Genomic DNA, 15,983 nt, shown 5'->3' with positions numbered 1-15,983 from the left:
TCCCTCTGAAATCCCCAGGCTGGGGCTAAGGCAGAGGCAAAGGGTGTGTAATTTGATTCAGCGCGAGTGGTGGCTAAATGGGGCGTTTCCTCCGCTTTCCTGTCAATTACAATCGTCTGATTTCATTCTGAAGGCCCAGTGCTAGCCTGCCATTGGCTAAGCCTGTGTGATTGTGGTGAGTGGGCAGCTGCAGGATGTCCCATACATACGGGAGATAAAGGGGGGAGGGGGCTCTCTATGGAAACTTCGATCTGCACTCGCTCTCTGTCACAAAGGCCTCCATCCAAATTGGGGTGGGGTGATGAACTCCAAGTGATCAGACTCCTCGTACTCTTAAATGATATATGTCTGCATGTTTTCATACCCTTGTGTTATTGAGAACACATGGAGACATCTAGTTCAGTGGGAAATGTCAAAGAATTGGATCTGTGTGGCAAAATTTACACTAGGTAATTACTGTATCTACTGACACTTTCTTTCTCCAAAGTCCCCTCACTCTCATTTCAGAGCTGGCAGCCTGTTCAGTTGGTCTCTTTCTTTCATATGCTGCTTTTTTCCTGAGTGTTGGGACAAAGGAGGCCCCTCTCCCCAGTAGGGATATCTCAGAGCAGCAGAGAAGGAAAGAGGGAGGGGGATATGGAAGGAGGGGTCCCATTCGCCCAGCTGCACCCAGACTGGACCTTCTGTGCCTGTGACAGAGGGATGGGGCGGTCAGCACCAGGTTCCCCCGCACAGTCCGCACCTGGACCGGACAATTTGCCTAATTATCAGTGAGTCTCTCCGGGCCGTGTCCAAGCACTCCGGGCCCACGCCACCACTGGGCATAGACAATACGCCCCACACAGGGAGGCAATGCATTGTGGGTCGGCTGCAGTCATTACTACCTTCAATAGCCAGCGATCGAACAGTAAGCAGGGGGGGGCACTCCCAAAGAAAATAGAAAAAGAGGGGGCTAAAAAACACCTCCAAGTTGAGGTCACATCCACAGTGCGCTATTAAACACCTGCTCCTGCACAGCTCTGATAATTATAGGCCTCTGAGCTAAAATACAAAGCTGCTGCTGGACGGGGGTGGCGAGGGAGCTCTGTGGATGGTGGTACTGTATTCTAGGAGCTTTTCGCCCATTTAGGCACACTCTATTACCAATTCAGAGAACAGCTCAGTGTTTTCCTCAGCTTCTGTCCACTCTAATGGCTGACGCTCTAACTGCGCAAACCTCAGAGAGATGCCTGTCAAAAGTGGCTCTCGTTTTTGTCCTACATCGTTTAGATAACAGCTAAATTACCACATAAGACAATAAAGTGGGTATAAGTTGGCTTTGAAACTAGTCCTTCGGGGAGATGGATCTCCCAAATTAGCCAACTGGAAGAATTCCAAGGCTTTTGGCCTCACAAATTAAATCAGTGCTTAACACCGGCGAAAGAAACATGCTTTTCAAGTGCCACGAGGAACAGGCATCGCTGAAACTTTTCACCAAACCGCAATGATATTCAAGGTGTAACAGAAGTGAACATTTCAGCAATTACAATGTGTAGCATTCATTCACCGCTTTGTGAAAAACGAAATCTATAAAACATATGTGCATAAAGAAAGGCGTTTGTCTGCTATTCTGTCCTATATTGTTACCATTCTTACAGGTGTTTAGGGAGGACGACCAGGTATAACAACGAGCTTGTAAAGGGATACAAATGTCAGAAAGGTGACAATGATGGAATAGTCGGTCTTTCGATTGGAACAAATTTAGACTTTCAATGACAATATCACAGTTTGTTCCATTTTTTTTGTTGCCACATTGGGGGATTTACCTTTTCATCAGCTACGTCCTTTTTCTGGATGATTGACAATCATTAATCTGACTATCCGAAACTAAGACGATTGTAAGGTGCAATGAAAGATTAAATATTTTTCCTTCTGTTTGATTTTGACTTCCTATATCATTCAGGTACAGATAAGATACCAGGGAGTTAAACTGAACCTCAATGGTCACCTCCTTCCTTTCCTCCATATAAAACAACTTCATGGTAAAATAAATCTGAATCGTAAACTGTTCACGTTCCTATCTACTCCGCCCACACTGTGATTCGTGAATGAAAAACAGCAGCAGTAAAAAAAACAGAAAAAATGCTAGGTACTATACTTTTCTTATAAACAAAACTTTTATAAAATATATATGTATATATATATATATATAAAAGAAAAAAGTCAAAATATTTCTTATACTTTTTAGTAAAGCAAGCAGTGCCTTCTAAAATATCTGCTTGTTTGTTTAAAATTTTCTGAGAAAAGTATAATAATAATAATAATAATAGTAGTAAATAATTGTCAAACAAACACTGTGATAAAACGAATGATAAAAACTGACGTGGTGTTTTTTAGGAGAATATTCGGATAGCCTGAGAGACCAGGGTGTGGCACACCGGGCACTCTGGATGGTTGAGCTCACAGATGCGGATGGCACACTCCATGCAGAAGAGGTTGTGGCCACAGGGCACCAGGGCGGCCGTCACTTTGCTCTCGAAGCAGGTCATGCAGTCCCGGAGGATGGCCGGTGGCGAGTCCGGTACAGGGAGGCGTCCAGGGAACCCCACGCCCGAGGTGGGCTCGCTGTGGGCACGGCGGGCCTGGGCATGAGGCGAGCCAGACAGAATAGTGATGCTGGTGCCCGAGGAGTTGCCGTTGTTCCCTCCACAGGGGTCAGAAAGGCCTGGAGAGAGTCTGGTCAGGGGCAGGCCTCCAAAGCTCTTGGAGCGCTGCTGGGCATAGAAAGCCACCTGTTTTGGGTAGTCTGGGTCTCCCCAACTCTGGGTGCCCTCTGAGCCAAAGTAGGAGCAGGGCTTCTCTCCAGGGCTGTTGAAGTTGCCCTTGCTGAAGATTACCCCACTGCCTTCCCCTCCTCCAACCATGGCATCTGAGAAGTTCTGGCGGAAGCTACTGGTCAATGGCTTGCGCTGGTCCCCCTGCAGACCCCACACCTGCTGCAGGCGGCTCTCCAGACCCCCGGAGCCTACTGGGCTGCCGCCATCCGGCCCCAAGCAGTCATTCTCATTGTTGTGGTCATGCAGACCTCCCGTTCGGAATGCGATGTGCGCCTCGATCTCCTCACGGGCCCTCTCAGCATTGCTGGGTGATCCCGTGATCTCGAAGACAGGGTCACGGTCTCGGCTAGGGGTGACGATGTAGGTGCAGGTTTGCTGTTGGATGCGTTTGATGGTGGAACCCTTGGGCCCCACCACCAGCCCCACCACGCGGTAGGGCACCCTCACCTGGATGGTGGTCTGGCCCGGCAGGGGCGCAGGCGGGGAACCGCTGAAGGACACGCCAAGCTTGTTGCGAGACGCTCGGAGCATGGAGAAGTGCTCGGCGGCAGAGATGATCTCGCGCCGGGCCAGGGCCACATCCTCCTTTCGGCCCGTGATGAGAAACACAGGCTCCTCGCCCCTCACGGGGGTCTTGATGTAGGTGTTGGTCTTGGCCCGCAAGGCTTTGATCTTGCAACCTGCAGAAACAAAAAGGCAAAGTTTGAAAATGGCCAAGGTCACAATGAATTTAATTTTCTGTTCAATTTTCAAATATAAGGAATTTACAGCTGAGATTGTTACTACTACTTGGTAATACAAAGATATTTTTTTAATGTTTTCCTCTTCTATGGAAACAAAGACAGAATTGATAGTTGACCTTTGACATACCTTTTTAAAAGATGGCAAATTTTGGTCTAAAATGCTCGCAACTTTCATTTCTGCATTGATTATCAATCCTAAGTCACATGTTTTCACATGGCATCAAGTCTCAATCTGCTGTACAATCTGAAATAATTGAAGAGACTGTAGACGTCAAAGTATTTTTAGAATACCCCTTTATTTGATTTCCCATGTAACAAACATTGATAAACAGATGAGATATTGTACCTGTTTCCAAAGGACATCAGAACTATTCTGTGCTATGGCGACAGTTATGGATGCAATCAACAGTGTTGCCACGAACAACCAGCCCCTCTCCTTGAACTGACAAGTCTGGTACCTCCAGCCCACACATACATCATTTTTGGGTCGTTTATTTGCAGTGCATTTGCTCTGTTTTTGATCAGTGTGTAAAGGCTGACTATATTAAGTGCTTTTAGCGAGATCCTAGATCTGAGAGAGTACAGGTTAATGCTATTTCGTGTCAAATTACCTTAGTCTCTAATACTGAGACGTTGTAATAATACAAAGAGGAGAATAAAAAAATGGTAATTGTAGAGTAGGGTTGTTAAGAGCACTTGAGGTCAAGAGGGATATGGTAAACACAGCCGTACTCTGTATATTACACCCAACAGGAAACGGTATGCAATGCCCCACTACGGCAGCCTGTGGTGACATATACGCAGGTGTGCAGCTACCGTTCTCATTCTGAAATGCAAGTTTATGTCCCACCCCTAAGAATCCCTGAGTGTCTCCCCTTAGCAGGGTCTTTAAGAGGCGTATGTATGTCCGTGGTCTGGTAACAATAACTATCAATTTATCCAATGGTCAGGTCTCAGCTCGTCTTTCTGAGTAGCACTACAACTCACAGCACACCATTACATCAGTAGCCTAAATGCACTTTACTTGACTTACTTTATTAAATGTCGTTTTACCAGGGACAGTGCACATTAATCAACATTACTGTAAAAGTGCCCATTTTAGTCAACCTGCTTATTTTCAACTGCAGTCCCTGGGCAGGGACTTTAGCAGTGTGGATAAAATGTCATGATCACCTCTAACCGAGGGAAATGTGCTTCCCTAATGCTACTAAATAGCCCCACTTACTAGGGCACCAACTTCCGAAGCCTGGATGGCACTGACTGAGTGACTCAGTGAGGCTCTAAGGGCTGAAGAGTTCAAACTACATGTATTATTTATTTATTGAGGACGATGGCGGTGATGATACTAGTTGGGGTTCAAGCATGATGGTGTTAGATGGAACACTCAAGCTTTATAATATGTATGATGGTTATAACTCATGTAATAACCACAATGTTAGTATATTAAACCACGTGTTTAACTTAGGATAGATGTACATTTTTGTGATCCTTTCTAGCAGGAAGGTAAATAGATATTTAAGTTGAGAGCAATAGGCGACGTAAAACTTAAAATTATGAACAGAGGAGACAAAGAAAAGTACTCCACTGAAACCTTTACAAAGATCATTCTAGATCATTCCACAACTGTATGCCATATCTTTCATTTGGAGAGCATGCTTTCCAGTACTGTGTGCATTGTTAGTGGCGCGTGCACAGCAAACCCACCCTTGACCTAAAGTCGTAATAATTACAGCCCTAGACGACACAAAATCATCCTCCAGAATCAACTCAAATGACTTTGACAAAGGACAAAACGCTAATATTTGCCTCTCCAGGACAGGACATTAACTTGCCAGATTCACCAGGCAGTAGTCGACCCTGGGAAGGAGGGCGTTAAATGTGAACTAACTAACGAGACCCTGAATGAAAAGGAGCTCATCCCAAATCCCCCAAATCAGCATTTCTCAGTCAACACAAAGCTCTCTGCTGCACTTGTGCTCAGTGGATCCACCCTCCGGCTGTCTTCAGTTACCCTATTAAAACACTTCAGAGTAACGAACAGGAGACGCACAGGAAGATGAGGGCACTTAACGGCACTACAAAAACCAGATCCACACATCTGTGGAAAAAGAAATGGAGTTGAAGCAAATGGTCTCTGTTGCCTTGGACCCACTTGACATTGTGGGGACCTGTTAATTTGTGTAACCCCAAAAACATGAATTAGGATTCACTGGCTGAATTGGTTTCCCTTACCTCCACCCCACCCCCCTCCCCTCCCATTAGGTAAGGGAGCCCTTGGTTTGCGTGTCTGGGTGTGACTCCCTTTCAGTGCCCAGTGCCTCTGACCCACCCATTTATCCTTGCTTGTCTAACCAACCCCTCTGTATCGTTTGGACTCATCACAACAGAGCCACTCAACAATAGGTGCAGTCAAACAAAAACCCATGTAAGCACAAAGAAAGAAAGAAAAATCAACAACCTTGAGCTGCTGGTTCTGAGAGTTGGACAGCTTACTAGCAATCTGGAGAATCAATATATTTACAGTCTGATAAATAGCCATTTTGAGTTGATCACAATAACAATATGGGCAATAGGTTTTAAAAAGGCCACATATTTTGTGATTATTTGTTCTTATCTTTTATCAGAAAATAGAAGAACCACACAACATTCAACTCGACACGTTGGTTCAACTTCTGGCTGAGTCACGCTTCGATTCCTATGATCATAGGAATAACACTGCCTAATAATGTACCCCCCCCCTCACCCCCCTCTCACTTTCACACCTTTGTTTGACAGCTGCTGTCATTCAAGTTCATGTTGGGGGCTTCGACAATTACTCAATACACAGATATATCCATCTTAAATCTGGGAATTCACTTTTAAACTGCTCAAGAAAAGAGAAAACAGAGAAACACTTTCGCCATTGTCTAATTGTATCACTGGGGCAGTCAGCAACAAAAACAATGAACATAAGTAGAATTTACGAAACCGAAAACAACAGCTTGAAAACGCCAATCGTTACTCAAATACAAGTTATATTCACAATAAAGAGAATAAATCATTTGTAAACATTTCAGGGCGAACGAGATTCCTCCGTTACCCGTAGCACGTTGCGTTTTTTTTTAACAGTCTCGCGCGTTCAGACGACAAAGGAAGCAAGTGCTATCCCTGCCTGAAGTGTGCGTCTGTGAGCTGACATTGATGGCTGGATGTAGAATAATGCACCCATGAGGTAACGGTTACAGTCCTGCTTTGTGTCTCCCCACATTTGAAATTCACTAGACGGACAATAGAACCGAGCCTAGTTGCAACAATGTTGCAGTTTCTGCCACTGTATGATAACTTGAAACAGATTTGTTACCATGGTCAAAGACTGGTAGAATACAACAAAAAATAACACCACTCCCTTTTCTATATCAATAACACCAGCTAACGTAACAGTTAGAGCATTATCAAAACACCCTACAAACTACTGGGAGACACATTTAGCTCAGAACAGCAACATAACTTTCAATGGGAACATTTGGTTGGAATCTTTACCTTGTCTCCCCACTATTTCGGCCACATGTTCTGAGCTGGGCACGGGGACGCATTCTGTTATGTTGCAGCCTCGTCCTTTCGTCTCACTTGAACCCTCGTACAGGACACATAACTTGTTCTTCCCTTGCAAAAGCCCTGTGTCACCACCACCTCCGCCAATATTATTGGTATGGTTGAGATGGTTATTGTTATTGTTACTCCGATCCTGTACTCCCGTTCCAGGAGCCCCGCCACCGTCCTCGCCTTCACCAAGCCCCAGTAGAGACAGCTGGCCCAGCGCGACCCTTAGGGCACGGGAGTCGTCTTCTTCCTCGTCGGGTGGCACTAGGAGACCTTCGCTTCCGAACCCGGAGCCGACTAGATCCCCGCCGTAGCCCCCATTTTTCTCCATGATCCCTGCTAGAACCAGCAGGCTAGGCATGGCTAACAAAAGAGTGTGAGACAAAGACAGGGGAAAGAGACTGGAGAAACAGCACCCGTGCCGCCTCCCCGCCCCCTCCTCCTTCCAATTCTCCCTCTGCGCTAGTCCCTCCCATAGACCGGCCCCTCTCTCTGTCTGCTATAGGCCTACTTGCGATACAGTATTCTCCCAGCTCTAGGCAAACGGGACACAAGGCCGTCTGCACCGAGAGGGGCTAGGCGATGTATCACTCCACCCCGTCTGGTATACAGTCCCCTCCTTGCTGAGACAAAACGAGCCGTCCTCCCGTTATACCATTCCGTCTCAGGTTCCCAAGCCTGTGGCATCTCAGAAACCAACCCCCGCGTTTTTCCCCACGTATAGAAAAAACTATAAAAATATCCCCTCCACCTTTTCTTTGTCCATATCAGCCATGCGTTCGATCCAAGCCACGCTACTCATTCCCCATCCCTGCAATGCAAGACCGCAACCGTCTTTGTACTGGATGCTACTTACACAAGGATGCAGGGACTATAGCCTAATAATTCCCCCTCAATAACATGTCAAAAGTGGATCCATTTAGGATTGTTTCCCGATTCAAGTGACTATTTGGGCACCAGAGTGTACTGTGTTGGTATATTTCCAATGTTGTATTGTCTGTATTGTCTATGGTGGGACGCACAGCAGTAGCCTATGGAGGGATGGATGGACTTTGGATGGAGTTTATTTGTGGAATCTTAACGACTTCGTTCACCGTATGGGGAGGATTTGCGTTATTCTTACTATCGTGAATGAAAGAGTTAAGTGACATTTCGGGGTCCGCCCACCCCACTCGTCGTGGGTTGCGGCAGGTCACCGCGTTGTTGTCTCGGGCGCCGTTGCGCATGGGGGCTGTAACGTAGGAGGAGGGGGTGAGGAGGAGAGGAGAGGAGAAAGGGAGTTGTCAGACAGGCGTTGCAGACCCTGTGCAGCAGGGATGTTAAAAAAGGTCCTTACATATTTCCCGTAAGCAGAGCTCTTGCTTGCAGCATTGCTTGCCTGGCGCGAACAAAGAACCGCGTTTGCCTCGCGAAATCCACATACCAAAATGTCCTCTAGAGAAGCCACGCCTGGCGGCATGGTTTGTATAATAACACAAAGACACATGTGCTTAGTAGTAATAATAATAATACAAATAATAGTACAATTAATTAATTCATCTCCAGTGTTTTAATTTAAACGGTCGCCAACGTCTCATTTCACAAGTGAGCAAAACAAACTCTCAATAGTGAAATGGAGCGGAACAGTATCCTATCTCTAATGTAGCCTATAGTGCCTGTCGCGGGCGCAGTGTGGGTGCGCATGGCAGGGCTGTGGCAAACTGTGGGGGTAATCACTGTGCTTGCTCTCTTACCAACGATGATACGGTTCATTTGATCGATAATTGACTGTTTCCATTACTTCTGACTGTGCATCTCGCATAAGCAATTATGTTACCTTGCTGTTTCTGGTGTCCTTCGAACTAACTGTGGAAACCTTGACGTTTGTCACCAAAGCCACCCTCAAATGGGTGATATGTTCAGCACTGACAAAACTATAGTTAGCCTAACCGTTTATGAATATCATCGGACGATTTGATGGTCTCTTTGTATTCTCATGGGGGGATATGGTTTGGCTGGACTGGCTTAGACAGATTATCTGAGGACTTGAACCCCACTGAGTGAGTTCAATTAATCACTTGTCACCATATACTGTATGTGGCCTTGTCATGCATTACACTACTGATAACAACAACAACTCTCCTTCGTTTGGGATGTGACAGACTGGGTATGTGATCAAGACAGTCTGCCACTCATTTCATGGGCACAAATCCCTATACAATAACTATACCTAACAATGTGGTAATAGAGCAGGAATACGTGTTCATAATGAATGTTTAGCCTAATACATTGATAAAAACACAAATTTATAACCATGATGATGTTTACACCATAATTGTTTTTACAACCATTACAATCTGAGTATGTTTGAAACTGAGAAACAATTACTGAATGAATAATTGTTGAATAATTTAATTATATAGTTATATGCCATTTATTTAGCAGGGACAGTTTGCATGTATCAGTAAACATTTCAGTGTTCACATCAATGTACTGTAAATGTGCCAGAGTCTGCAGATTAGCACATGTTTTCATCCATAATCTCTGTAATTAGTAAATAGTTAAATTAATCCCTTGTAAAGATATTTGATTGAAATCCCCAAACCTTCTGTTCACATGAGACACTGGCTGAGTCACTACAGATGAGTAGGCTATGTCATGTGTTGAAAGACATTGTCACAACAAAGGTCCGTTCAGGTGTACCTGTGCATAATCATAGTAGAGAGTCTAAACTCTCCCAAGGCTGGCCCATGAGGAGAGGGGAACTAATATGTACAAAGGAATACAGGATTTCAAAATTCTGTATTAGTCCACCTAACCCCAATGCAACTATGACAACAACAGCACCAACAGCCTGATTGCTGGCGATGAATAAAGGACTGGGGGGTATATATCCCCTAACCCAGCGGAGAGGCTTGAGAACTGGGGAGAGTGTGAGGATGGAGGGAGAGGCTCTGGGGCAGACACTGGATAAGGGACAGCTTCTCATTGACACACAGAGTCGGTGTTGTCCAAGAGGTCATCTACCTCCAGCATCCCTTTGACTTTCATGTCCAGATGTCCTTTCATGATGTTCATGTTTGGTTCCCCTGCTGTCGCCTGAATGATGCTATGAGCACAATGGAGATGTTGGCCTGGCGCCTCATGCTGATGTCATACAGTGAACCAGCACATGTGGATGACGTAACACGTCCTGCATATGATGTCACCATGTCATATCTTGCACTAAAATCTCATTCTAAGCCGACTATAGCCTAAAAAGCCCTGCGTTGCAACATCTTTGCGCAGACAAGACGGCAATAGAATCCTCGGTAAGAGGATCAGTTTAATATTGCAGATTATTTCACATAAACCATAATCAGTTAGCTTGACAAACATGACACTTATCATGTTATTCACTTAAACCGGGTCTTTGCTGGTTTTATTTGTCTCTGACTTTATCCAATTGATTGTGTTTGTTCACTGAACACGGTAGAAGTTGTCAATGAAACGGCAGCATTTTCTCAATGAACGGCAATCCATAAATACAGCCCCATAAAACTTCTCTGTAAGTGAGGCTGTTAATGTGTTTCTCTCACTACATTTACTGTATGTGAGGGAATGTGTTTAACAGGAGAGTGGTAGGATTGGTGTGACAAACATATCCACACCAAGGTTTATTCACCACCCTCTTTTGATATTAAAGGCATGATCCCCCCCCAACAACTCCCTGGACAGGCATACACTCACTCACTTTCTCTCTTCTGCACGCACACACACACAAAGCTAGTCTCAGCTGGGAATATGAGTCAGGTGGCTATGACTTCATCGCTTTTCTCAGGTATTAGGTCACCCCCCCCCCCTCTCTCTCTGAGCAAACTGATCACATCGATGCTCAGCAGGTAGTGACACACCTAGTGATGAGTACGGTTCACCTCACCTCATGTTTCCCACTCTCTGATGATATCACCCATAAGATACTTTAAGACTGAGCTTGACTTCGGTAACTGTCCAGTGTTTCTAGATTTCTGTCAAATATGGCCTATAATTAATTACTATGTGTAAAATAGTTTTCCTTTAAAAAAATGGTAATGAAGTATGTTAAAAAGCAGCTTCTCTGTGTTATTTTTTTGTTGAAATTCCACTGGCTCTATGCACACTCACTAGACTATACCCATACACACTACAGATGGCACCACTCCAACACACACATACACACACACACACACACACACACACACACACACACACACACACACACACACACACACACACACACACACACACACACACACACACACACACACACACACACACACACACACACACACACACACACACACACACACACACACACACACACACACTCACTCTCTTTTATACTCTTTCACACACTTCACATGCGCTGCTGCTACTCTGTTTATTATACATTCTGATTGCCTAGTCACTTTTATCCCTACCTATATGTACATATTACCTTAATTACCTCATACCCCTGCACAGTGACTCGGTACTGTTATATAGCCTCGTTATTTTATTGTGTTACTATTTCTTCTTTTATTACATTTTTAGTTCATTATTATTTATACATTTTTTTGTACTTTTTAACGCTGCATTGTTGGGAAAGGACTCTTAAATAAGCCTTTCACAGTAAAGTCTACACCCGTTGTATTCGGCGCTTGTGACAAATACAATTGGATTAGATTGGGAACGTTTTGGGAGTACCCCGACAGAATGGTGTGGGCGTATACCGATCGCTCAAAATATTAATGATAGTAGACCGCTGATTGGCCAGCTCATCATCCTCTATGGGGAACTAGCAAGCATTTTTTGAAGTGGTCTGTTTGAGAAACAAGTGTTTTTTTTCATTATTTGGGATATGTTAACAGAATATAAACTTTCCCTAGACAGTTACCAGTGGTGGAAAAAGTATCCAACCGTCATACTTGAGTAAAATATCATTTAATAGAAAATGACTCAAGTAAAAGTAAAAGTCACCCAGTAAAATTCTACTTGAGTAAAAGTATTTGGTTTAAAATATACTTAAAGTATAAATAATTTCAAATTCCTTAAATTAAGCAAACCAGATGGCACTATTATCTTGTTTTTTAAATTTACGGAAAGCGTGGGTCACACTCCAACACTCAGACCATCAGGGATCAAGGTAAGACCCGAGTGTAGAATGTGTGAAGTAACAATGTTTATAATAACCACAGGGGCAGGCAAACGACAGGTCAAGATAGGCAGGGGTCGATAATCCAGAGTAGGAGCAAAGGTACAGGACGGCAGACAGGCTCAGAGATCGGGCAGAGTCAATAACCAGGAGGACGGGAAGGAGAGGCTGGGAAGAGACAGGCGCTGACAGGACAAACGCTGGTAAGCTTGACAAACAAGACGAACTGGCAACAGACAAACAGAAAACACAGGTATAAGTACACAGGGGATAATGGGGAAGATGGGCGACACCTGGAGGGGGATGGAGACAAGCACAAAGACAGGTGAAACAGATCAGGGCGTGACACAGACATAATCTACAAACAAAGCATGTTGGTTTAGTGAGTCCGTTAGATCAGAGGCAGTAGGGATGACATGGGATGTTTGGTAGATAAGTGCTTGAATTGAACTATTTTCCTGTCCTGCTAAGCATTCAAAATGTAACGAGTACTTTTGGGTGTCAACAGAAATGTACGGGATAAAAAGTACAATATTTCAATAAGGAATGTAGTGAAGTAGAAGTAAAAGTAGTCAAAAATATAAATAGTGATGTACAGATATCCCAAAAGTCTACTTAAATGGTACTTTAAAGTATTTTTACTAAAGTACTTTACACCACTGACAGTTACTTTAATCTCTTGTATTTTTTTTTCGTCTTTTTGTGTGTTTATTCTAGGTGAACAAAGTCATAATGCTTAACAAAGCAGTGTACATACATAGAACGTTGGGTTACAGACGTAACCATGGTTCTCTGAGTAGAGTAAGGGGCCGCCAAATTACTTATGGGAACTCCTTCCCCTTCACGTGATGATACTTAATAGCAAAGATGTATACAGTCACGCCACACCCTTACTGTACCTACATGACCTGTCACTATAAACGGCGGTGTGGCATGACCTACTGTCTATTAATTCACTTGAACTCCACGGAGGTGGAGGAACGACATGAAAGCTTGGCGACCCATTACTCTACTCAGAGAACCAAGGTTACATCCATAATCCAATGATTTCTTTCATTTTCGTAACTGGTCACCAAACGACCCATGGGAAAGGCTGTCTTTCAGACAACAGAGTGGGATAACTCACCATTTAACTTATTCCAGATGAGTCCCTGGGATGTCCTTATTTCCACCACAGGATGCAACATAATATAATTACTCAACAGGGTAACACAACATTTCAACTGTGGTGTACAACTGTATACACAAGCAAGCTGAAAGCTAGAACCTACAATATGAGGCTTCAATTGGGTGCAACAGCATCAAGAGTGGAAGGTCACTATTTACGTCCATCTCAAGTACAAGGTTCACAGTACGCTCACTTATCTGGGTTGACAGGGCGTGCCGTGTCCTTATCAGTACATGTTGTCCTCTCATTACTGGGAGGAAGTGCCGGAGTGCAAGGTGAACCTCCTGGCGCTCCAGTACGTTTACGTAGCCATTGTCCATGGTGCTGACCATACACCATGGACCACTGACTGGTTCAAGACCGCTCCCCATCCCTGTAGGAAGGCATCTGTGGTCAAAGTCACCCGGGTTTCACGTCTACTCCTGCTCCGGCTCGTGACATCGCTGGTATACTAACTACCGGTCCTGGCAACTCATCATTAGGCACACCTGGACTTCATCACTACCCTGATTACTTCCCCTTTATCTGGCACTCTGATGTATCACCCATCAGGCAGTATTGTTTCTGTTTTCATCTTCAGATGCTACTCCTGTTTTTGTATTCACTCTATGTTCATTCTGATGAAACTCACCGACTGCACCTGCTTCCTGACTTCCTGCGTCTTCGTCACACCTGGTTGTGACCTGTGGCTAGGAGAACTCCACTGGGAGTTTGAAGTGCTAGGGGTCACCACTGTATTTCTCTCCAGCAACTAATTGAAATGGTCATCTTTTTGTGTTTGTCCCTTCTGTTATACCAGCGCTGTATTGGCCGCATGTTGAGCAAGCCTAATGGTACGAAATGGACTGCAGCAGCTAGGTGTCCTAGGAGTCTCTGGGTCTCTAGCGCTGTCACCTGTTTTCTCAGTTTGAATGTCGAAAGACAATTTGTCAAAGTTACAACTCTTTCTGGAGAGTGTTGTGCTCGTGGTTGTCCAATGTCAAGCCCAGAATGTGCACATTGAGTGGGGATCAGATAACTATTTTTCAAGTTAATTGAGTCCCAACTCAGAGGTGATGTGAGACCATGGATATGTGTGCCAAGGCTTGGCTTTGTGACCCTACACATATTACACATCGTGTGGAGTTCCCATAGGTTGTTTGGCGACCCGTTTTGAAAACAAAAGAGAACCACTGATAAATGTAGGTAATAAAGTAGTCAGTGTAGCCTCCAGTATCAATGTTAATGCAGATTCTGTATTTACACATTTTTTTATTTCAATTCTATGAGCATAGTCATTATTTTCGAGCAATTAGAATAGGTATATTAAATCCAGACCCTTGTAACAAACAACATTATGGATAGATTTCAATTATTGCATTTTATGGAAATCTGATGACACCAAATGCTGTTATACTGTATGCAAATTGATCAGTGCAATGGGAAAAAGTGAAAATGTCATCTAACCCATGGTAGATGGGCATCTTAAGGCTAAATTCATCTTAGAACCATAGGATATTATGGTTCTAACGATGAACTTAGCTTTAAGATGCTCTTCAGAAACCGGGCCCAGATCTACCATGGGATTTCGGGCCCAGATCACAGCCTACTACGTTGGCTGATCATTTAAGAAAAGTGACAACTTAAACTAAGAAACAAATAGAGCTTTCCTACAGATAATTTGCCTCATATTTAGCCCCATTTTCTATTCAAAACAAACTGTTCTACTGTGAAAATATCGACAATTCAGTAAGGTTGCTCGCCTCTTGAATTGGAATATTTCATATTTAATGAAAATAGTTAAATATTTTTATGGAACCTCCTACCTGCCACTTCACGTATCCTAGGGCAACGTTTCTCGCACACACCAGCTTTAATTACAGCAATGGTCGCCAGGTGGCAGGCGCGCCAGAGATAGCCAGACTTGTTAATTGGGCCAAGGAACAGAAGTTGGGTTTTGGAGAAACGCCATCATTGCGTGCTCTGCAAGCAATACAACGGATGAAGACACAGCAAAAGTGAGGTGAACAGGTAGACGTGGTTATGGACAGCGAGGAAGAAGGGCCAAGTACAGTGTGAAGATGTGTGATGAGGAAGAATGGTACCAAATATAAACCGTATTCCACTGTCTCTGATGGCACAGAAATGTTACCTGACTACAGTGGGGATGAATTACCTGGGATGGCAGGTATAGTGAAGACCCCTGAGTCCGAGCCTCACCCCGATGGACATGCAAAAGATGATTCGGGCACAATGGGAGTGAAGTTGTTGGAGAAAGTGGATCCCTGCCTTTTGGCTGATCTACATATAGTCTTAGGCTGGGTAGAAAAGTAGTTGGGTACTGTTAAATAGGTGAAGGTGTGAGGACAGACGCTGGGAGACAAGAAGCAAGTACAGGGAGTGAAGATTTAATGGATAAACGGACATATGACAAAACAAAACCAGCATCTGGACAGGTAGAACAAAACGACAATAATGCAAACATGGGGAAGAAACTGAGGAAGTGACATATAGGGGAGGCAATCAATAAAGTAATAGAGTCCAGGTGTGTCCCATGAAGCGCTGAT

The 15,983-nt window shown here is 44.2% G+C and overlaps 1 protein-coding gene across 1 annotated transcript; it reads right to left on the bottom strand.

Moving 5' to 3' along the window:
• Positions 1-7,555, bottom strand: LOC124005812 (RNA-binding protein MEX3A-like). Its single transcript, XM_046315377.1, has 2 exons — positions 7,079-7,555; positions 1-3,496 (listed from the first exon to the last, which is right to left on the bottom strand). The coding sequence occupies exons 1-2, from the start codon at positions 7,497-7,499 to the stop codon at positions 2,373-2,375; spliced, it is 1,545 nt and encodes a 514-aa protein (XP_046171333.1). The 5' UTR covers positions 7,500-7,555; the 3' UTR covers positions 1-2,372.
• Between the last annotated feature and the right edge of the window lie 8,428 nt (positions 7,556-15,983).

Source organism: Oncorhynchus gorbuscha, linkage group LG19 (assembly GCF_021184085.1).
Source record: "Oncorhynchus gorbuscha isolate QuinsamMale2020 ecotype Even-year linkage group LG19, OgorEven_v1.0, whole genome shotgun sequence".
Taxonomy (NCBI): domain Eukaryota; kingdom Metazoa; phylum Chordata; class Actinopteri; order Salmoniformes; family Salmonidae; genus Oncorhynchus; species Oncorhynchus gorbuscha.
This window is presented reverse-complemented; position numbering and strand designations above follow the sequence as displayed.

What these genes read in the sequence shown, in the direction of transcription:
- LOC124005812 (XM_046315377.1), bottom strand. Translation starts at nt 7,499, where the DNA reads ATGCCTAGCCTGCTGGTTCTAGCAGGGATCATGGAGAAAAATGGGGGC. An exon ending in CGAAATAGTGGGGAGACAAG is followed by an intron (nt 3,497 to 7,078) that starts GTAAAGATTCCA and finishes TTGTTTCTGCAG; the next exon opens with GTTGCAAGATCAAAGCCTTG.